Raw genomic sequence first — 22933 nt, 5'->3', positions numbered from 1 at the left:
ATCATGGCTCTTAAATTCTATACCTCTAGAATGCCAACATTGTACAGGCAGTCCCCGAATTATGATCATCAGACTTGCGAACAACTTGTACTTACGAACAGCCTGCCATAAAGCCTATTTAATTAAAAATTTGTCGTTTTCTACCATATTAAGTTGGATCGTGTTATCATTAACACTGTGTTAACACTTCATATTTGGCTTAAATTTTTCTTAGCAAGATTCATCGATCCCCCCCCCCCCCCCCCCCCACCTTTCCAGTCAGCACCGCCCTCACTTGTCCAATTTAACCTGTCTCAGTGTGGGTGGACTTTAGGACCCGGGGGAGCTCAGGACCTGCCGCCCGCGACTGCTGTTGTATCCACAGTGTTTCTGTTCCATTGACGGAAAATGATCGCAGTTGGAAATAAAGTGGAAATAATAAAGCAGTCAGAAAGAGTTGAAACACCATTGGTCATTGGAAAAGCATTAGGCTATAGTCAGTCAGCAATTGGAACAATTTTAAAGGAGAAAGTGAGAATAATGGAGCATGTGAAAGGCCCTGCCCAATAAAAGCTACAATTATTACAAAGCAATTCAGTGGTTTAATTATTGAAATACATACATTTCTTAAGTGTTTTATATACATAGAAAGGTAAAATATATACTATATACTAAGACAGATGTTTGACTAACCGACGCTAAATAATACCGGTTTTATTCTTCACCATCTACACCTCGGTCTTCAACTGCTGCACAGAGTCTTGCCATCTTCAGAGGTTTTCCGATGACTCTGCATAGTTGGATGCATCAGCAAGGGAGATGAGGCTGAGTACAGGGCTACGGTGGGAATCTTTGTCACACGGTGCAAGCAGAATCATCTGCAGCTTAATGTGAAAAAGTCTAAGGAGCTGGTGGTGGACCTGAGGAGGGCTAAGGCTCCGGTGACCCCTGTTTCCATCCAAGGGGTCAGTGTGGACATGGTGGAGGATTACAAATACCTGTTGATACGAATTGACAATAAACTGGACTGGTCAAAGAACACTGAGGTTGTCTACAAGAAGGGTCAGAGCCGTCTCTATTTCCTGAGGAGACTGAGGTCCTTTAACATCTGCTGGACGATGCTGAGGATGTTCTATGAGTCTGTGATGGCCAGTGCTATCATGTTTGCTGTTGTGTGCTGAGGCAGCAGGCTGAGGGTAGCAGACACCAACAGAATCAACAAACTCATTCATAAGGCCAGTGATGTTGTGGGGGTGGAACTGGACTCTCTGACAGTGGTGTCTGAAAAGAGGACTCTGTCTAAGTTGCATGCCATCTTGGACAATGTCTCCCATCCACTCTATAATGTACTGGTTGGGCACATTCAGCCAGAGACTCATTCCACCGAGATGTAACACTGAGCGTCATAGGAAGTCATTCCTTCCTGTGGCCATCAAACCTTACAACTCCTCCCTCGGAGTGTCAGACACCCTGAGCCAATAGTCTGGTCCTGGTCTGGTTTCCACTTGGTATAATTTACTTATTATTATTTAATTATTTATGTTTTTTTATTACTATATTTCTACACTGTTCTTGGCTGGTGCAACTGTAACAAAACCCAGTTTCCCTCGGGATCAATAAAGTATGTCTGTCTGTTTGTTCTGACTTATATACAAATCCGACTTAAAGACAGACTCAGGAATGGAACTCATTCATAACCCGGGGACTCCCTGTATTCAGCTTCTTAACCACTGACTCAGCCTGGAGGTTAACCTTTAGGGTACCCTGCATAAGGACTCCCAAGTCCCTTTTGCATCTCTGCATTTTGAATTCTCTCCCCATCAAAATAATATTCTGCCTGTTTACTTCTTCCACCAAAGTGTATGACCATACACTTTCCAGCATTGTATTTCACTTGCCACTTCTTTGCCCATTCCCCTAAACAAAGTCTCTCTGCAGCTCTCTGTTTTCCCAGCACTAATCCTCCACCTGTCTTTGTATCATCAGCCAATTTAGCCACAAATCCGTCAATCCCATAGTCCAAATCATTGACATACGTTGTAAAAAGCAGTGGTCCCAACACTGAACCTTGTGGAGCTCCACTGGTAACTGTCAGCCAGCATGAATAGGATTCCTTTATTCCCACTGTCTGTCTTTTGACTGTCTGTCAGCCATTGCTCCACCCATGCTAGTAACTTCCCTATAATTCCATGGGCTCTTTTCTTGCTAAGCAGCCTCGTGTGGCACCTTGTCAAAGTACTTCTGAAAATGCAGGTACACTACGTCTACTGCATCTCCTTTGTCTACCTGGCTTGTAATTTCCTCAACACATTGCAGCACATTAGTCAGACAGGATTTTCCTTTCAGGAAACCATGCTGGCTTTGGCCTATCTTGTCATGTGCCTCCAGGTACTCTGTAATTTCATTCCTAACAATTGATTCCAACAACTTCCCAATCACTGATGTCAGGCTAGCAGGTCTATAGTTTCCTTTCAGCTGCCTCCCACCCTTCGTAAATAGCGAAATAACATTTGCAATTTTCCAGTTATCCATAGTACAATGCCAGAATCTATCGATTCTTGAAAAATTGTTGTAAATGCTTCCACGATCTCTCCAGCTACTTCCTTCAGAACCCGAGGGTGCATTCCATCAGGTCCAGGAGATTTATCCACCCTCAGACCATTAAGCTTCCTGAGCAGCTTCTCAGTTGTGATTTTCACTGCACTTACTTCACTTCCCTGACACTCTTGAATGTCCGGTATACTGCAGATGTCTTCCACTGTGAAGGTTGTTGCAAAATTCATATTCAGTTCCTCTGCCATCTCTGTGTCTCTCATTACAATATTCCCAGTGTGATTTTCTATTGGTTCTTTACCTACCCTCAACTCTCTTTTACCCTTTATATACTTAAAAAAGCTTTTAATATCTTCTTTAATATTGGTCGCCAACTTCATTTCATCATTCATCTTTTCCTTCCTAATGACCCTCTTAGTTTCCTTCTGCAAGTTTTAAAAGCTTTCCAATCTTCTGTCTTCCTACTAGGTTTGGCTTTCTTGTATGCCCTCTCGTTTGATTTTACTTTGGTTCTGACTTCTTCTGTCAGTTACGGTATTGTTCTTTCATTCGAAAGTTTCTTCTTAGTTGGAATTCATCTGTCTTGCACACCCATCTGGCATTCATCTGTTTTGCAGGAACTCCAGCCATTGCTGCTCTGCTGTCCTTCCGGTCAACATCAGCCAGTTCCCCTCCCATGCCATTGTAAGTTCCTTTATTATACTGAAATACCGACATATTGGATTTTTTTTCCCTCTCAAATTTCAAGGTGAACTTGGATCATATGGTCATTGGACCATAGGGAGTCCTTAATCTTAAGCTCTCTAATCATCTCCAGATCAATGCCCAACACCCAGCACGGCCGATCCCCTAGTGGGCTCAGCAACAATCTGTTTTAAAAACCCATCCCTTAGACATTCTACAAATTCTCTCTCCTGAAGTCCAGTACTAGCCTATACAATCCAGTTTCATAGTAAAATCCCCAGTGATTATTATGACACTGCCTTTCTGACACACCTTTTCTATCTCCTGCTGTAATTTGTAATCCACATCCTAGCTGCTGTTTGGAGGCCTGTATACAACTGCCACAGAGACCTTACTATTTCTTAACACAACCCACTGAGACTCTACATCTTCTAATCCTATGTTATCCCTTTCTAATGATTTAATGTTATTTCTTATACAAAGGGCCACACCATCCCATCTGCTTACTGATCTAACTTTCTAATACATCTTATATCCTTAGACGCTCAGCTTCCAATGGCAGCCATCCTTCAGCCAAGTTTCAGAGATGACCACAATGCCATTCTTGCCAATATATAGCTGAATTTCAAGATTGTCCATTTTATTCCTTTTGCTGCGTGCATTCAAATACAATGCTCTCAGTCCAGAATTTGTTGCTTTCTGTTTTAACTGCACCACGTCTCTGTTGCCCAGTAACTCATGCCACTGGCTGTGATTATACCTCATTTCCTGTCTGTCCTTTCTATCATCTCTACTTCATGCTATGTTTGATTTATTTCTGTTTCCCCCCTTCCTCAGTCTGTCATTCCGGTTCCCATCCTCCTGCCAAATTAGTTTAAACCCTCCCGAACAGCTCTATTAAACCTACCTGCTCGGACATTGGAGTCCTTTGGGTTCAGGTGTAACCCGTACCTCCCCTGGAAGAGGTCCCAATGATCCTGGAACCTGAAGCCCTGCATCCTACACCAGTCTCTCAGCCACATATGCCTGATCATGTTGTTCTTGTGCTCTTTAGCATTTGGCACAGGCAGCAATCCTGAGGTTACTACCCTGGAGGTCCTGCTTTTCAGCTTCCTACTCAACTCCCTGAATTCTCTCTTCAGGACCTCCTTTGCTTTTCTACCAATGTCATTGGTAGCAACTTGTATCAAAACTTCTGGCTGGTCATCCTCTGCTTTCAGAATACTCTACATCCAATTCAAGACATCCTGTACCCTGGCAGCTGGGAGGCAGCACACCACACAGGTATCTCTATCAGGCTGACAGAACCTCCTGTCAGCCTCACTATATTCCCCTCACTATGGAATTCTCTGACTACCGCATTCCTAATCTTCTCTCCCTTCTGCACCATGGAACCAGGCTCAGTGCCAGAGACCCAATTGTCTTCTGTTAGGTCACTCCCCCTCAACAGCATCCAAAATGAGATAATGATTATTGAGGGGGATGGCCACAGGGGTGCTCTCTATTATCTGTGCTCTTCCCATCTCTTCACTGACAGTCACACACTTATCTATCTTCTGCAGCCTTGGGGTGACTAATTCCTTGTAGCTCCTACCTATCGCCTGCTCACTTCTCCTAATAAGCTGTAGGTTATCGAACTACTGCTCCAGATCCTTAATACGTATCCTCAAAAGCTGCATCTTGGTGCACCTGGCGCAGATTTGGCCTTCTGGGGGACTGGAAGATTCCCAGGATTCCCATGTCTGACGGTAAGAACAATGTACCAACATTACAGACATGCTCTCTACTCTTCAAAAACTGCAAAGAAAGAAATGAAGTCCACTTACCCACTTATCTCGCCAAAGCTCATTCTCACAGGAAGCTGGTTTTCAGGTCCTTTCAACGGAACCTGAAAAGCAGGACCTCTGGATTAGTAAATTACAGATTGCTTCCTGTGCCGAGTGCTAACAAACGCAAAAGTAGCATGATTAGGCATATATAACATGACACTGTTCGGTCACTGCCTCCTTAAAAATACTATCTGTCAGAGAATGAGCTCTGAAGTCCTCAGAGAATTTCATGGAGACTATTTTCAAACATGTAAAGTATTGCTAAATAAAATAAGTCTGCATTATATAGTTGGACATAATAGTTAAATGTTGGGCATTGAATCATGTTTTAAGTAGCAACTCTGTGCTGTTGTATGGTATTGATGTAGATTGAGAATTGGTTGGCAGACAGGAAGCAAAGAGTGGGAATAAACAGGACCTTTTCAGAATGGTAGGCAGTAATTAGTGGGGTACTGCAAGGCTCAGTGCTGGGACAAGTTGTTTACAATATATATTAATGATTTAGACAAGGGAATTAAATGCAGCATCTCCAAGTTTGCGGATGACATGAATCTGGGCGGCGGTGTTAGCTGTGAGGAGGATGCAGGGTGACTGGGATAGGTTAGGTGAGTGGGCAAATTCATGGCAGATGCAATTTAATGTGGATAAATGTGAGGTTATCCACTTTGGTGGCAAGAACAGGAAAACAGATTATTATATGAATGGTGGCCGATTAGGAAAAGGGGAGGTGCAACGAGACCTGGGTATCATTGTACACCAGTCATTGAAGGTGGGCATGCAGGTACAGCAGGCGGTGAAAAAGGCAAATGGTATGTTGGCATTCATAGCAAAAGGATTTGAGTACAGAAGCAGGGAGGTTCTTCTGAAGTTGTACAAGGCCTTGGTGAGACCACACCTGGAGTATTTTGTGCAGTTTTGATCCCCTAATCTGAGGAAAGACATTCTTGCCATAGAGGGAGTACAAAGAAGGCTCACGAGATTGATTACTGGGATGGCAGAACTTTCATATGAAGAAAGACTGGATCAACTAGGCTTATACTGGCTAGAATTTAGAAGATTGAGGGGGAGATCTTATTGAAACGTATAAAATTCTAAAGGGATTGGACAGGCTAGATGCAGGAAGATTATTCTTGATGTCGGAGAAGTCCAGAATGAGGGGTCATGGTTTAAGAATAAAGGGGAAGCCTTTTAGGATCAAGATGAGGAGAAACTTCTTAATACAGAGAGTGGTGAATCTGTGGAATTCTCTGCCACAGGAAACAGTTGAGGCCATTTCATTGGCTATATTGAAGAGGGAGTTAGATATAGCCCTTGTGGCTAAAGGGATCAGGGAGTATGGAGAGAAAGCAGGTACAGGGTTCTGAGTTGGATCATCAGCCATGATCATACTGAATGGTGGTGCAGGCTTGAAGGGCCAAATGGCCTACTCCTGCACCTATTTTCTATGTTTCTATGTTCTCCTGCATTTAGTGACTACAGAGTTCTAGAGCTAAAGACTGGATTTTCAAGGTGGCATAGTAGCGTAGCAGTTAGGATAATGCTATTACAACATTAGATTGCACTGTCTCATTGGGCCAGAAGAGACTGCAAATTACAATCTACAGTAGCCCGAAATGTTGATTGTTTACTCTTTTCTGTCTGACCTGCTTTGTTCCTCCAGCATTTTGTGTATGTTGATCTACTGAAAGAGATCACCAGATCAAACAACTTCAGTGGAAAGAAAGTCATTGATGTCCAGACTAGTACTGTGAAAGTGCAAAGGTGAGATGGCCAGTATAGAGAGGGAATGAATGGCAAGAAAGGGTTTTGAGGTGAATGGTCTAAGGCAAGGGTTCCCAACCTATTTATGCGATGGCTCCCAATCATTAACTGATTGGTCCATAGAACCCTTGGTTTAAGAGTAAGTGTAGGGTGACAGGGATTTACAGCTATGAAGCGGAAGTGAGCAGGGTAGATTTGGAAGCTTCTGGGAGGTGAATGATAGATGGAGATAAACAGAGACAAAAACAACTGGAACAAGGTGGTGGGGGAGGAGAACATGAAGATGGAAGACAACTGCCAGAGAGATTATAAGTAGAAAAGGACTGGATTCTGAAAAGTAGAGATATTTGTGATGAAAGCTAAGGAGGGAGAACCCCTCTACTTTTTCCTCTACTGTTTTGGATCCGGTCCTTTTTCTCCCACTTTGCACCTTCCCCCCAGCTCTTTTTACCCATCTGTGTACATTGCCTTCTCAACCATATACCAATTTACATACTTCTTCTCTCCCACCACCTTATCATGTTACAACTGTTAACATACTCAAGCTGCTGAAGAAACAAAAGATCAGATAGCATGTATGGAGGGAAATAAATACTCAGCCTGACTTGCTGAATTTCTCCTCTAGCATTTTGAGTATGTTGCTGTATGGATTTCCGGTATCTCTTATGTTGTTTGTTGCAACTGTTGTTCATCTTTCTCCTCTCCTAGAGGTACCCATTCATAATTCCTTTACTTATCATAATCCAACACTGATGCTCCTACTTACCTCTGTCCATCAACTCTCTCTTCCATCTTCAAATTTCTTCTCTCCCTCTCTCTTTCTCTCCCCGTTTCCCTCTCCATCCCTCACTCTGTCCCTCCATCTATCATTAACCTGTCACAGTCTACCACTCTGTCCCTCTCACCTTCCCTACCCAGCACTGCCTATCTGTCCACATACATATCTCACCTTAAAATCCATATGTAGCCTCAGTATCTTCTTTTTTGCTGTCTTTCTCTATCTCTCCTTTGCACATCTATCTATGTTTTGGCGTAGAGTCATCGTATGGAAATCAGTCAAACAACAACACACACAAAATGCTGGCGGAACACAGCAGGCCAGGCAGCATCTATAAGGAGAAGAACTGTCGATATTTCGGGCTGAGATCCTTCGTCTGGACTAACTGAAAAGAAAAATAGTAAGAGATTTCAAAGTAGTGGGGGGAGGGGGAAGTGCAAAATGATAGGAGAAGACCGGGGGAGGGGGGGGTGCAGGAAATGAAGCTAAGAGCCGGAAAGGTGTTTGGCAAAAGGGATATGGAGCTGGAGAAGGGAGACCTCGGGAGAAAGAAAGGTGGGGTGGGGGAAGCACCAGAGGGAGATGAAGAACAGACAGACAACTATATATGTCAAGGATGGGGTAGGAAGGGGAGGAGGGGCATTAACAGAAGTTAGAGAAGTCAATGTTCATGCTATCAGGTTGGAGGCTACCCAGCCGGTATATAAGGTGTTGTTCCTCCAACCTGAGTTTGGATTCATTTTGACAGTAGAGGAGGCCATGGATATCAGAGTGGAAATAGGACGTGGAATTAAAATGTGTGGCCACTGGGAGATCCTGCTTTCCCTGGCAGACAGAGTGTAGGTGTTCAGCGAAACGGTCTCCCAGTCTGCGGCAGGTCTCACCAATATATAAAAGGCCACACCAGGAGCACCGGACACAGTATACCACACCAGCCGACTCTCAGGTGAAGTGTCGCCTCACCTGGAGGGACTGTCTGGGGCCCTGAATGGTGGTGAGGGAGGAAGTGTAAGGGCAGGTGTAGCGCTTGTTCCACTTACAGAGGTAAGTGCCAGGAGGGAGATCGGTGGGAAGGGATGGGGGGGGGGGGACGAGTGGACAAGGGAGTTGCATAGGGAACGATCCCTGCGGAAAGCCGAAAGAGGTGGTGAGGGAAAGATGTGCTTGGTAGTGGGATCCTGTTGGAGGTGGCAGAAGTTACGGACAATTATACGTTGGACCTGGAGGCTGGTGGGGTGGTAAGTGAGGACAAGGGGAACCCTATCCCGAGTAGGGTGGCGGGCGGGTGGGGTGAGGGCAGATGTGCGGAAAATGGGAGGAATGTGTTTGAGAGCAGAGTTGATGGTGGAAGAAGGAAGACATCTTCATCCTGGAATGAAAAGCCTCATCCTGAGAGCAGATGCAGCAGAGAAGGAGATAGCATCTTTGCAAGAGACAGGCTGGGAAGAGGAATAGTCCAGGTAGCTGTGAGAGTCTGTAGGCTTAAAATAGATATCAGTAGATAAGCCGTCTCCAGAGAAGGAGACAGAAAGATCAAGAAAGGGGAGGGAGGTGTCGGAAATGAACCGGGTAAATTTGAGAGCAGGGTGAAAGTTGGAGGCAAAGTTAATGAAGTCAACGAGCTCAGCATGCATGCAGGAGGCAGCGCCAATGCAGTCGTTGATGTATCGAAGGAAAAGAGGGGGATGGATACCCGTATAGACTTGGAACATGGACTGTTCCACAAAGCCAACGGAAAGGCAGGCATAACTGGGACCCATACGGGTACCCATGGCTACACCTTTGGTTTGAAGGAAGTGGGAGGAGCCAAAGGAGAAATTATTGAGAGTAAAAACTAATTCCGCTAGAAGGAAGAGAGTGGTGGTAGAGGGGAATTGGTAGGTGTGGAATCCAAAAAGAAGCGAAGAGCTTCAAGACCATCTCAGTGGGGGATGGAGGTATGTAGGGACTGGATGTCCATGGTGAAAATAAGGCGGTGGGGGCCAGGGAACTTAAAATCATTGAAAAAAAATTTGAAGCATGAGAAGTTTAAGTTCCCTGGCCCCCACCGCCTTATTTCCTCTTTCTTTAAAATTGTTCAGAAAACACCTTGTACTCTTTAATATAATTAGAATTTGGAATTAAAGTCTAATTTCACTGGCATATGTCATGAAATTTGTGGCAGCTGTACAATGCAATGTAGAATAATAAAACTAAATTACAGTAAGAAAGACATATATATATATATATATATATATATATATATATATATACGCGCGCGCGCACACATGCACACACGTATGTTTATAATATTAATTAATCTTCAGGGAGGGAAAAAATAGTGAGATAGTGTTCATGGGTTCAATGTCCATTATGATGGCAGAGGGGAAGAAGCTCCATTCCAAATTTATGAAGTAGGATTTGCATAACCTAATGAAAAGTCATTATCTCTTCCATTGATTTGTACCTCTTATGCTGAGATAGCTTCAAATTGTAAACAATAGCCTTGTGATCCTGTGCTCTGTTGTTTTGAAACAGTTTCAATGGATCATGGTTATCATTTAAGACAGGGTTTCCCAATCTGAGATCCAAAGATCCCTTGGTTATTGGTATTGGATCATAGCATAAAAAAGGTGGGGAACCCCAATTTAAAGGGGTAAGGACATCCTTTTAGCAATGAGGTGAGAAGGAATTTCTTTAGCTAGAAGTTGGCGATCTGTGGAATTTATTGTCACAGACAGCTGTGGAGCCCAAGTTATTGGGTATATTTAAAGCAGAGGTTGATAAATTCTCGATTAGAGTATCAAAGGTTATGGGGAGAAGGACGGAGAATTTCATTGAGAGGGTTAATAAATCAGACATGATGGACCCAATGGTATAATTCTGCTCCTCTGTCATAGTCTTATGCTGTTCAGTGATAGCCATGTCACAACTGTTATGGAAAGTGGATCCCAGTGAACCCAACTCTCATTAATCTATATTTTTATATCAAAATAATCTATTTTCTGCTTCTCCTTCTTTCCAGAAACAGGCTTTTTGAGCAGAGCTCATAATGCTATTAGCAAATGTCAAGTACCTCTTCAGAATGGTCATTTTTTATGTGCTGCAGCCAGGGAGGTACTTCACATCCAAGCCTATGCTCGCCAGCTGATTTGGATGGTAATGGGGAGCATTAAAGCTCCAGCTAATTTACTTATTCCATCCAGCTTCAGTCTAATTGTAGTATTTCATTCAGGCATTTTAAGAATCTCATCTGCTATTAGATTTGTACCCCAGTTTCTGTTTCATTCAACTGGTATATTCTGTTCCTATTTTTTCTCCCTTTGAGGTAAGTTGGAGTCAATCTTCTGAAGGGCTCTGCTACTTAAATCCATTCATGAATAAGTACACCTCTCCTGTGTTTCCCAGGTAGTGACTGTCCTCACTGGATGGTCCCTATTAGTATCTGCACCAGTGAAGATGTAAGCTGTGATAATATGAAGGTGTTACTGGACCAGCCAGAGATGACTATCACTGTGAAGAATGTGAAACCGCGTCAGTGGATAAAGGTAGGTCATGAGAACTTCAGAAGTAGTTTAGGGTATGTATTCTACTGCATCTTTCAGTTAAATGGGCTTTTTCTCTTTAGGTCTTTGCAAGTGCAGACACCCTCTGCCCACATAGTTCTTTTATGAACTGCTTCATGTACACTACTGAAGTCAAAATGACTAATCTTTGCCTAAGGACACTTGCCCTAACATCTTCTCTATGTGCTGTAAGGTATTTTGCTAAGTTTAGGTATTCACTATATAAGAATTCCATTTGTGAAAGAAAATGATTCTTTTTGGGGCAGCACATTTGAGTCTCAGTGCAGAGTTCTGCAGTATGTGCACTACAAGTCATCAACTGACTGTCCCTTTTGATCTCATCCTTAATGTCTACAAAGCTTCCTGAATATCACCCTGGCACAAGGAAGATGATCATTGCATTTCTCCAGCTATTGATTTCAGAATAGATTTGGCAGAAAAACAAAACATGATTTATTATTATGCACCAAAAGAATAAGGTAAAAAAAAGCTCAGGAATGCTTTGTTAATGTACAGTATTGTGCAAAAGTCATAAGTACATATATACAGTTAGGGTGTCAAAGATTTGCATTGTTTGTTATGTTATTCCAGTTACTAAATAACACTTAATACTACACTTAATAAAACTAATACATGACCAGATGTTCTTACTTATGTTTTTCAATCACATTCCTATATTTACCAATATCAATACTGTTCAAGAGGCTTAGGCAAACTGATTATATGTATGTGCCAAAGACTTTTGAACAGTATTGCATTTTATTACTTTCCAGAGACCAAATAACACTTAATACTACTAAGCTAATACAAAGCTAAGTTTTCTTATTTCTATTTCCCAACCAGCTTCCTATTTTTAACTTTTTTTACAGTTTGTGCAAAAATCTTAATCATCCTAGCTATGTACGCTTAAGATTTTTGAAAACTATTGGAGCCCAACAAAAGACGAAAGAAACTAATTTGGAATTCTGGCTGCTTAGGATGGATTTTCATCTATTATCAATTATTTTGAAAATTCTTCCTGATGTAGATCACTGCATGTTTAAATTAAAGTATTTCCACTCTGCTCTAGGCAAAGATACATAGTTCTTTCTTTTTTTATATAATTTGTTTATTTTATTGAAATTCATCATCAAACAAACATTTCCATAAGATGTATTTCAGACATTGTACATATATATCATATAATCATAAATATCACAGATCTCCACAAAGTATTTATCTGAGGTATACACTTACAGAAAAGAGTGGAAAGAAAAAACAAGCAAAAGGAAAGAAATATGTACAAGTAGGCAGTGTTCTTTTTTTTACAACAGATTCATTGAGTTGTGAGAATAAAATTAGGCCTATGAGGCATTATGTTGTTTTCCCAGTATGAATCAAATTGTTCCAACTTATGATTAACGGATGCAGTTATCTTCTCCATTTTGTAAATGTCCATTGTAATTTCCATCCATGTATTTAAAGTTGGGCTCTCCTGTGATAACCATTTCCTAGTAAGAATCTTTTTGCCAGCCGCCAACAGTATATTCATTAAATATTTATTTCTTTTCAACTATTCTTGAGGTATATAGCCAAAATATACGGTCTTACTCTCTAAGGGTATTTCACATTTAAAGATGTCTTGTAGGGCATTGTGTATCCCCCTCAAGTTTATCTTATCAAGTTTTTCCATCCAAACTCCCTCCATTTCTGTGAACTGGTACACTTCCATTGATACCTCTAGACTGTTGTCCATTCTTCCTCAGATATAATTATCCCTCTTTCCTTCTCCCATTTTGTTTTAATGTATGAAGTAGAATGTGTTTTAAGATTTGACCACCCCTTATACATGCTTGAAATAATTCTACTACCATTATCTGAATTATATGCTTTTCTAAAGAGCTCTATCAAGCATGTTCTTGCCTTGGTTACATTTTTAAGCATCTTATTAACATATTGTCACATCTGTAAATACTGATAAAAATCTTGTTTTTCTATTGTGTTTCTCTTTAAGCATTTCAAAACTGAACAATGTTCCTTCTTACATTATGTTTCAAAGAACTGTTATTCCTTTAGCTGTCCAGTCCTTAAATCTAGCATCCATTTTATTTGGTGTAAAATTCAAGTCATGCACACCATTTAAGAATTACAATATCTCCCTCTAAATTATGTTCCTTTATAGTAGTTTTCCATATTTTAAGAGTCAGTTTCACCCATGAGTTATCAGTAGTATTTATGTACCTTTGCAGGTTATTATCAGCCAAAATTGCTTGTATGGGGATGGGAAGTACCTGCACCTCAATGTTTTTCCATTGAGCGTCATATGATGGGTTGCACCAACATATCACAGCTCTCAACTGTGCTGCAAAATAATAATCTCTAAGAGAAGGTAGGCCCCACCCTCCCCCCCCTTTTCCTTTGCTAACTGCAAAGTTTTGAGATGAACTCTAAGCCTTTTACCCTGCCAGATACCCTGCAGAAGCAGCTTCAGCGGCAGGTTGCTGTCAATGCAATGCTCCTCAGACAGGATGAAAAGATCATTACTCCCCAACGCCATTCGGCTCTACAATTCAACCACCAGGGGCAAGACATGTTAAAGTGCCGGGGTTAGGACTGAGCTTAAGTTACCACTCAATGCACTTTAGTAAACTATTTAAGAACTTTTTAAAAGCTATTAATGCTTTTTGGGAGGGTGATTTTAGATGCATATCATATTTATACTGTTAGATACTGTATGTAATTAGTTTTGCTACAATAAGTGTATGGGACACTGGAAAAATGTTGAATTTCCCCTTGGGGATGAATAAAGTATCTATCAATCTATCTATCATCTATCTATATACGCTGATAACATCTTGCTCCATTCATTGAATTGATTTTGATTAATCTCTATTGGTAGTGTCTGAAAGAAATGTAACAGTCTGGGCAGTATATTCATTTTAATAGATTCAATCCTTGAACAAAGACTGAAAAAGGGAATCAGGTTCCATCTTCCTTAATTTTTTTTATACAAAGGCTGATAATTACATTCTGATAATTTTGCCAAATCTTTTGGCAATAATGATGTCCAAATATTTGAAAGAATCTGTGTGCCATGCCCAGGAGATGCTATTTTCTATTTCTCTTGGTGGGCTATAGTAATATGAAAGTAATTCGGTTTCATCTATGTTGATCTTGTATCCTGATAATTGACCATATTATTCAAAGGATTGCAGCAATTTAGACAGAGTATGTTGGATTACCCTAGATAGATCAAAATGTCATCTGCATAACAAGCCAATTTATGCTCAGTCCCTATAATAATAATTCCCCTGTTATCTTTATTTTGTCTGATGTATTGAGCTAATGGTTCCAGATATAATGTGAAGAGTAGCAGTGACCATGCACAACCCTGTCTCATGCCCCTTTCTAGGGTGAGACTATTTGATAAATATCCATTGATTTTAAACCTAGCTGTTGGATTGTCATAAAGTGTCTGTATAGTTTTAATAATTGTGTCTTGGAAACCAAATCTATGTAAAACTCTGTAAATAAAATTCCAATTAACTGAATCAAATGATTTTTCAGCTTCCATGCTTATCACTATTGCTTTGATTTTATTTTTTTGTATATGATCCATAATATGAAGTGTCCTTCGTATATTGTCTTGTGTCTGGCATTGTCATATAAAACCTGTCTGATCGTTACATATCAGTATGGGTAGAAATTCCACTAACTATTTGGCCATGATGGAGCTAAGTAATCTATAATCTACATTAAGAACGGATATTGGTCTAAATGGCCCGTATTCCTTTTTACCCTTGTCTTCTTTCGGTATAACTGAGATTATCACTTCCTTCCAACTGGGTGGCATTTGTGCCTTTTTAGAGCCCAGTTCAGTGTGAAACAGGAATTAAACTCATTTTTAAATTCTGTGTACCACTCTGTTGTATACCCATCTGATCCTGGTGACTTGTTTAATTTAAGTCTACTAATTGCAGCTTTTAATTCAACTTCAGTTATGTCAGCGATCATCGTTCTATTTTGTTCTTCGCTTAAAGTGAGTAACTAGAGAATTCAAGAAGGTGTCAATTTGGGTTATGCTTCCCCCGGAACCTTGGAATATAAGGTTCTGTAAAACACTTCAAAAGCTTCTTGAATTTCAGTTAGCTTATTTATCATCATTTTTGTTCTTGGGTCCCTAATTCTATGAATTGTATTTCTGCTATCTTTTCAGTTTCCACATCAGTATTGTCATAGATTTCAATCCACTTTCATAATGTCTCTGTTTCAGGAACACTAAGTTTTTCCTGATCTCTTGCGTAGCCAAATTGTTTATTTCATTCCTAATTCTTTTAATTTCCCCTAATGTATCCTGTGCCAAATTCAATTTGTGTTTTTCTCTGGTTCCTTCAGCCTATTTTGTAATTCCTCTAATGTTCTATTCCTTATTTTTTTCTTATATGAAGATAACACTATAATTTTCCCTAAGACAGCCTTCAGAGTATCCCATTAAGTGAGAGGTGAAACCTCTCCATTAACATTAAATTCTAATTAGAGACCAATTTCTTTTTTAATTTTTTCCTTAAAGTACAGATCATTGAGTAGACTTGAATTTAGTTTCCAAATAGTATTCTTTGGTTGTAGGTCAAAATCAACAGATAAATATATAGGTGCATGGTCACTTACATCTATTGTCCCAATTCCACAGGTGTTTATTTTGTTTCTGTCTTTTCAAAATGTTATGAAATAGTCTACTCTTGTATATACAGAATGGGGAGCAGAATAATGAATGTAATCCCTTCTGTCAGGAAAAGGTCCCCCCCATGTATCAATTGAACCAACTTACGTAAGAATTTTGTTTCATAGGTTTTTCTATTGGAAGAGTCCAAGTTTGGTTGTAAATGTATGTCTCCCCCACATACCAGGAGACCTTCTGTTTCCGCTACCATAATATCAGTAATTTTCTGAAAGAAATTAATATCCCTTCTTGGGGGTACATATATATTCAACAGAGTAACTGAATTGCCATCTATATTCCCCCTTACCAGAATATATCTGCCTTCCTTATCTCCCATTTCAAATATTTTTTTCAAAATTTAGCTTACTTGAGATAAGAATAGCAACTCCTCTCCTATGCCCTGATTTATATGAGGAGAAAAACAAATTAGTGAAGCCCATTCTCTTTAGTTTTCTATGCTCATTATCAGTTAAATGAGTTTCCTGTAAATATATTACATGGGCTTGTTCTTTTTTCATTTTGGATAAAATTCTATTATGTTTGATTGGATTTAATAGCCTATTGACTTTAAAATAAATGAATTTTACTTAGTCCTTAGCCATCTGTATTTATCTGTCAATGTATCATTGAAATTAGCAGAATAAAACTTAATCGATCTACTCCCTGAATAAATAAGAACCAAGAAATGCAAATAATAACAAAAACGACAATGAACGTGTGATTCCAAGGCAGAGGTCTCTAGTAGGTGACCCTGCGTTGAGCTAGAGGAAATGTCTAGCTGTGGGGGATAACCCCTCCTACTTGTGTGAGTTGAGGGTCCCCATTGCAGTATTCATAAAAGTCAGTGAACAAATCCATTACACAGAAAAGATTTCCCTGTGTACTCCTCCTATATATATATAGATATACACACACACACACACACACACACACACACACACACACACACACACACACATATAACATACATACACATTTATGCACATATATATACATACTCATTTTGGTGGGGAAGAAGGAGTAAGTGAGTGAATAAAGAATAACTTAAGTAATATAAAATGCACATTATGGTAAGTATTTCTCGAGATAGGTATATCACCGTCTACTTTTGCTTCCATTTAGTTTCTCAACATTTTTAAAGTTAGCCAAACCTTATGGCTCTTCTGGAGGGCATGAGGACTGTCTTTGGGTCTCTTCCCAGTCTCTTCCTGATACACTTCTCTTGTCCTCCTGCCTTCTCAATTCTTGCAGTGTTCCCCAAGCGGAGCTCTATAATTCCTCTGCCAGGCTTTCCCTCGGTTTGATCACGCTGATGGGCAACCCTCTGGCCTTCATGTCTGTAGTCGCCTCTTCCACTGTCTGGTACAACTGTGTTCTGTCGTCATAAAACACTCGAAGTTTAGCAGGGAACGGAGTTTGAAATCTGATCTTTTTTTGCTTTAGTACTGGCTTTACTTCAGAGTATTCTTTTCGTTTCTGCAGGACTGTGAGGGGGGTAATCTTGGTCGAAATTTATTACTTTATCATCTAAAAAAGCTCTCTTCTTTCCCCAGGCCCTTGGTAGAATCTCCGCCTTGGTGCTGTACCAAAGGAATTTAATTATTATTGAGCGTGGCTTATCTTGACTAACGCACAATGCATCCTCTCAATTTCCAGCTCAATAGTTCAGGGAAGCTCCAGCACGTCCTGCAGCAAATTTCCGATAATCTCCGTCATAGACGAGCCCTCTGTTCCTTCAGGAACATTGTAGGTTTTGATATTTTTCCACTGTGATCTTCCCTCCAGGTCAAGCAGTTTACCTTCTTGGTGATTTAATACTTTTATCGTCTTTGTCAGTATCCGTTCAACATTTTGAACGTGATCTTCCACCTTCTCAATTGGAGTCTCTGCCACCACTATTTTTTGATTGACGTTGGCCAGCTCTGACTTAATATCATGTAGCTGCTGCTTTATTTCTTTCTGGAAGTCCCTAATCTCTTTCAGAATTTTGATCATTTTTGCTGCTTCACCTGAACAAGGCCCACCGTTGGCTTCACTAGCACACGGTCGGGTAGGAGAGCCATTGGCTGCACTCCTCTCGGACACAGGCGCAGCAGTGTTGTTTTTTTATTTCCATTCTTTCTCCCCATTCTTGCCCCTCCTTTCAGTTCAAATATTTTTTGAAAAATACTATATTTGATGGGTTAACTGGGTTTAATACGTGTTTTTCCACAGGAGCTAGTGACTTAAGCTGCCATTCTCGACAATGATGTCACCAGAAACCGATACATAGTTCTTTCAAGTCATATAAACAGTAGGACAAAAGTTTTAAACAAACTGAAAATTCTAGAACAACAGGAAATGTTAGAAATAGACCACTGGCTAGTTACCTGGGCATTGGGAACTGGTAGAACTTAGTTGTGCACCTTTCTTCACACAGTCTTGTAAAAGGTGTATGGAAGTAAAAAAGGTAAAGGTTCTCATACTACCATATTTTCAGATTATAAATTATGGATTTTGGCTCTGGACTGGAGTCTCACATGTTTAAGGCAACATGATCTTCATTTGGTGACAAAATATTATTTTCACCAAATATTTTCATGAGCGTCTTTGTCAATTGTTTCCTGTGAGACATAACCTAATTATTATATAATGTTATAATATAAATTTTATATACATCAAATTTTTAATTCTATGCCTCTTGGTATTACCACATTATAAAAAGTAATGCAAAAAGAGAGCAAAAAATGTAATGAGATACTGTTGATGGATTCATTCAGAAGCTTGATGGCAGTGGAGAGGAAGCTGTTCCTAAAACACTGAATGTATGTCTTCCATTTCCTGTACCACTAGCTTAATGATAGCAATGAGAAGAGGGCATGTTTTGAGTAATGGGGGTCCTTAATGATGGATACCCCTTTTAAAGATGTCTTCATTACTGGGGAAGCAGGTGGACGTACATAAAGAGTAACAAACAACCAATGTGAAAAACAAGGCAAATTGTAAAATTAAAAAATAATACTGAGAATATGAGAGGTAGTGGCTTTGAAAGTAAGTCCATAGGTTATGGAACCAGTTCAATTTTGGGATGAGTGAAGTTATCAGAATGTGGTGATTGTAGGGAAATAACTTCACGAATCTGATGGCATTGATCATAAGACTGTTGTACCATCTTCCTGGTGGTAGCATTGAGAAGTGACTACTGTTTTGATGGTGGGGTTGTCCGTTGATAAATGCTGTTTTCTTGTTGCACTGGGTCATACCCTCTGGTTTTGAGACAACATCTCACACCTGTGAAAGCTTAAAATGTAGCTTGAGCATATTGTATCATTTGTCTTAAAACATTATTTAAATATAGTCCTTGTTGTAGTGGTTAACAGTCAGCAGACAATATAAAATCACTTTCCAATGGACTTGACATAATTTGTACTAAGCCCATGGGGATGGAAAGCAACTAGTTATATTCAGAATTCTGAGAATCTTATTCCAGCATAGTGACAGGCTTGTTGTTTATATTCAGTGCACTTGTTCACATTTACAAATGTTTTCATGCATGTTTTACCCAGCAACTAATGATTTTATCCATATTCATCCGAGATCTGTGCAATCTGAAACAGAAATCATTAAAATTGTTTAAAACTTCATTTAGCCAAGTCTTCACAAGTCTTCCGTTTTCTGTTCAGATTTCACTAACTCTTAGACTAATGAGCTCCTGGAGAATTAGTTTGTATTGTTTATATTCCAAGATGTCTTGCTTGACTAATTTGAATTGTAGATGGCTCTGAGTGGGTTGTGACTACTTGAGGCTTTAACACTAGATGTAAATCATCAAACTTGACATTGGATATTCTTGTTTGTAAATCTGGAGAAAGGAATTAGCTGTCTTATAGCTTTGCTGTATTAATGGTGATTTTTGTAAGACATAGGAGCAAAATTAAACTATTTGGCTTATCCAGTCTGCTCCACCATTCTGTCATAGCTGATTTATTACCTGTCTCAGAACCATTCTCATGCATACTCCCCTATAACCTTCGATACCCATAATAATCAAGAACTTACTAGCCTCTGCTTTAAATATATGCAATGACTTGGCCTCCACAGCCATCCATGGTAATGAATTATGTAGATTTACCACTCTCTGACTAAAGAAACTCCTCATCATTTCTGTCCTAAAAGGGTGTCCTCTTTTCTGAGTCTGTGCCTCTGGTCCTCATCTACCCGACTATAGGAAACATTGGCTCCACATTCACTCTATCTAACCCATACAATATTCAATAGGTTTTAATGAAATCTCCCTATTCCTTTTGTGTACAGAGTAGGAATACAATTGTAATAAATATATTATTCTTTTGAAATGCAGAGAGATTTCAGGGAGATTTAAACTCAGAATCTGAATATGAACTTTGTAGACATAATAACAAACTTCATTAAATACACCAGTGATAATAAACCTGATTCTGATTGTTGTTGGCTGATACATGGAATTAACTTTTAGGATTTTTCCCACACCGCATTCTCAATGAGTAAAGTTTCTTTGACCAGAGGCAGATGAATCTGTGGTATTATTTGTCATAGATGGCTGTGGATGTGAAGTCATTAAGTATAATGTGGCAGTTGATAGATTCTTGATTAATAAATATATCGAAGGTTATAAGGAGAGGGCAGGAGAATGGGGTTGAGAAGGATAATAAATCAGCCATGATGGAAATGCCAATGGGCCAAATGCCCTAATTCTGCTCCCAAGTTTTTTAGTTTTATGATATATGGCAATTGTGTGTAGTAAAAAATTCCTAACAAATGAGGTTATTTTCTCCTTTCCTCGTGAATTGTTTTCTAAAAGCTGGAAAGATGTGGAATGAGCTTCTAGTAGAAGTGGTAGAAGCAGTTTGATATTGTCATTTAAAGTAAAATTGGATAGGTATATGGACAGGAAAGGAATGGAAGGTTATGGGCTGAGTGCAGGTTGGTGGGACTAGGTGAGTGTAAGCATTCAGCATGGACTAGAAGGGATGAGATGGTCTGTTTCTGTGCTGTAATTGTTATATGGTCATAGGTGGTTCTGGGAGTGATTACATTGCATTAAGAATGCTGTTTCTAGGGCTATTCTTCTGAATCCTTTAACATTAAAGCTCCAAGCCCCCCCCCCCCCACTAAGCAAAGCATCGACTACGCTCAACAAGCACAAAATGCTGGTGGAGCACAGCAGGCCAGGCAGCATCTATAAGGAGAAGCACTGTCAACGTTTCAGGCCGAGACCCTTCGTCAGGACTAACTGAAAGGAGAGATACTAAGAGATTTGAAAGACAGTCATCACTCATAAGTTGCACTCAGGAAATCTCAGAAGAGTTCGCTTTTTCCTTTGCTGTTTAGATCTAAAGATCAACTACAGGAATTGGTGACCATCACAGTGAACTAGAATATCAGAACTATCTTATGCTGTGTTAGTGATTTGAACGGAATGACGTTATGAACAACATGAATAAAAACAAGCTGGACTAATTAAAGTGGTGAAGCCTTGTTGCACTATTCAATATGATTATAATAGTACCAAGCGGGCCACAACTCTTCTTGTGTGTCATTTTATCATACCCTTCTATTCCTCAATCAATTGGAAATCTTATCTGTCTCATAATCTAACTCTATAACTTGCCAGGCCAGAGAATTCAGGGGACTCACCACCCTATGGGAAAAATTTCTGTCATGGAAACACTAAGAACACTAAGACTTTGAGTTTCACTTTCTTTTTCAATATTTTTATTAATTACTTGCATAGACGAATACTAAATACATTATGATGTTATGGAAGCAGAAACAAGGTTAAAATGCCCCATATCTATGTATAGTAAGTTAACCATAATATTGAAAAGGTATATTATTCTGATCTAAAGCAAAATCAAAAACCCATAACAAAAAAAGAGAAAAAAAACATCTGTTTGGTTAACAGAAAAGAAAAAAGAATCTTGGACATACAGTCGTAAATTCAAACAAATAGTAACCATCATCATTGCTGAACAAGTTGGAAGATTGTGAAAGTAGTTACAAAAAGGTTCCCATAATGTGAAAAAATCTTGTCTAGGTGTAGAAATAGAACAACTGATCTTCTCTAGATTTAAACATGACATAACACCAATCAACCAATGGACATGAGTAGGCAGAGTGGCATCTTTCCATTTAAGCAACAGAACTCTTCTGGCTAAAAGAGAAATAAAAGCTAAAATACACAAATCATTCAGCTTAAGAGTAAAGTTTCCTCCACCAATGCCAAACAGGATAGTCAGAGGCCTGGTTTTAAGTTTGCTTTAAAAAGCTCCAAGAAAGTTTGAAATACTTCTTTCCAAAAATTTATCAAGCCAACACATATGAATTAGAGAGGCCTCTTCGACATTACACCTATTACAGTATGGAGTAAAAATGAGAGAGCTTATCTTTAGACATATAGGCTCTATGAACCACTTTAAATTGTAAAAGAGAGTGACACGCACATAACAAAGAGGTGTGAACAAGTTTAAAAATTTCATTCCAAGTATCCTCATCAATTGAAATCTATAGGTCTTATTCCCAGAGATTTTTAATTTTGTCTAACGGAATGTATCATTGCCAACAACATACTGTAACTATTAGAAATAGAACCATTATGAAAAGGTTTCAGAGTAAAAATTGTATCAATTAAATTCTTATTTGGACATTTAGGAAATTATGAAGTTGAAAACTCAAGAAGTAAATATCTAAAAAAGTGAGTTATACCAAGATTATATTTAATAGATATAATCATATAACAATCACAGCACGGAAACAGGCCATCTCGGCCCTTCTAGTCCGTGTCGAACATTTACTCTCACCTAGTCCCACTGACCTGCACTCAGCCCATTACCCTCCATTCCTTTCCTGTCCATATACCTATCCAATTTTGCTTTAAATGACAAAACCAAACCTGCCTCTACCGCTTCTATTGGAAGCTCATTCCACACAGCTATCACTCTCTGAGTAAAGAAATTCCCCCCCCCATATTACCCTTAAACTTTTGCCCCCTAAGTCTCAACTCATGCCCTCTTGTTTGAATCTCCCTTACTCTCAATGGAAAAAGCCTATCCACGTCAACTCTATCTATTCCCCTCATAATTTTAAA

The 22933-nt window shown here is 39.5% G+C and overlaps 1 protein-coding gene across 6 annotated transcripts in view; it reads left to right on the top strand.

Annotated features, from left to right (window-relative positions):
* Window positions 1–22933, top strand: part of LOC132385332 (puromycin-sensitive aminopeptidase-like) — a 330919-nt gene that overhangs the window by 228253 nt on the left and 79733 nt on the right. For all 6 annotated transcript variants that reach the window (XR_009509156.1, XM_059957354.1, XM_059957353.1 and 3 more), the window contains one exon: window positions 10972–11111. Coding sequence is in view for 5 of the 6 variants with exons in the window: in XM_059957354.1 (XP_059813337.1) it covers window positions 10972–11111 (140 nt within the window). In the remaining variant the exon portion in view is untranslated. The remainder of the gene's footprint in view (window positions 1–10971; window positions 11112–22933) is intronic.

This window comes from Hypanus sabinus, chromosome Y, assembly GCF_030144855.1.
Source record: "Hypanus sabinus isolate sHypSab1 chromosome Y, sHypSab1.hap1, whole genome shotgun sequence".
NCBI lineage: Eukaryota > Metazoa > Chordata > Chondrichthyes > Myliobatiformes > Dasyatidae > Hypanus > Hypanus sabinus.
This window is presented reverse-complemented; position numbering and strand designations above follow the sequence as displayed.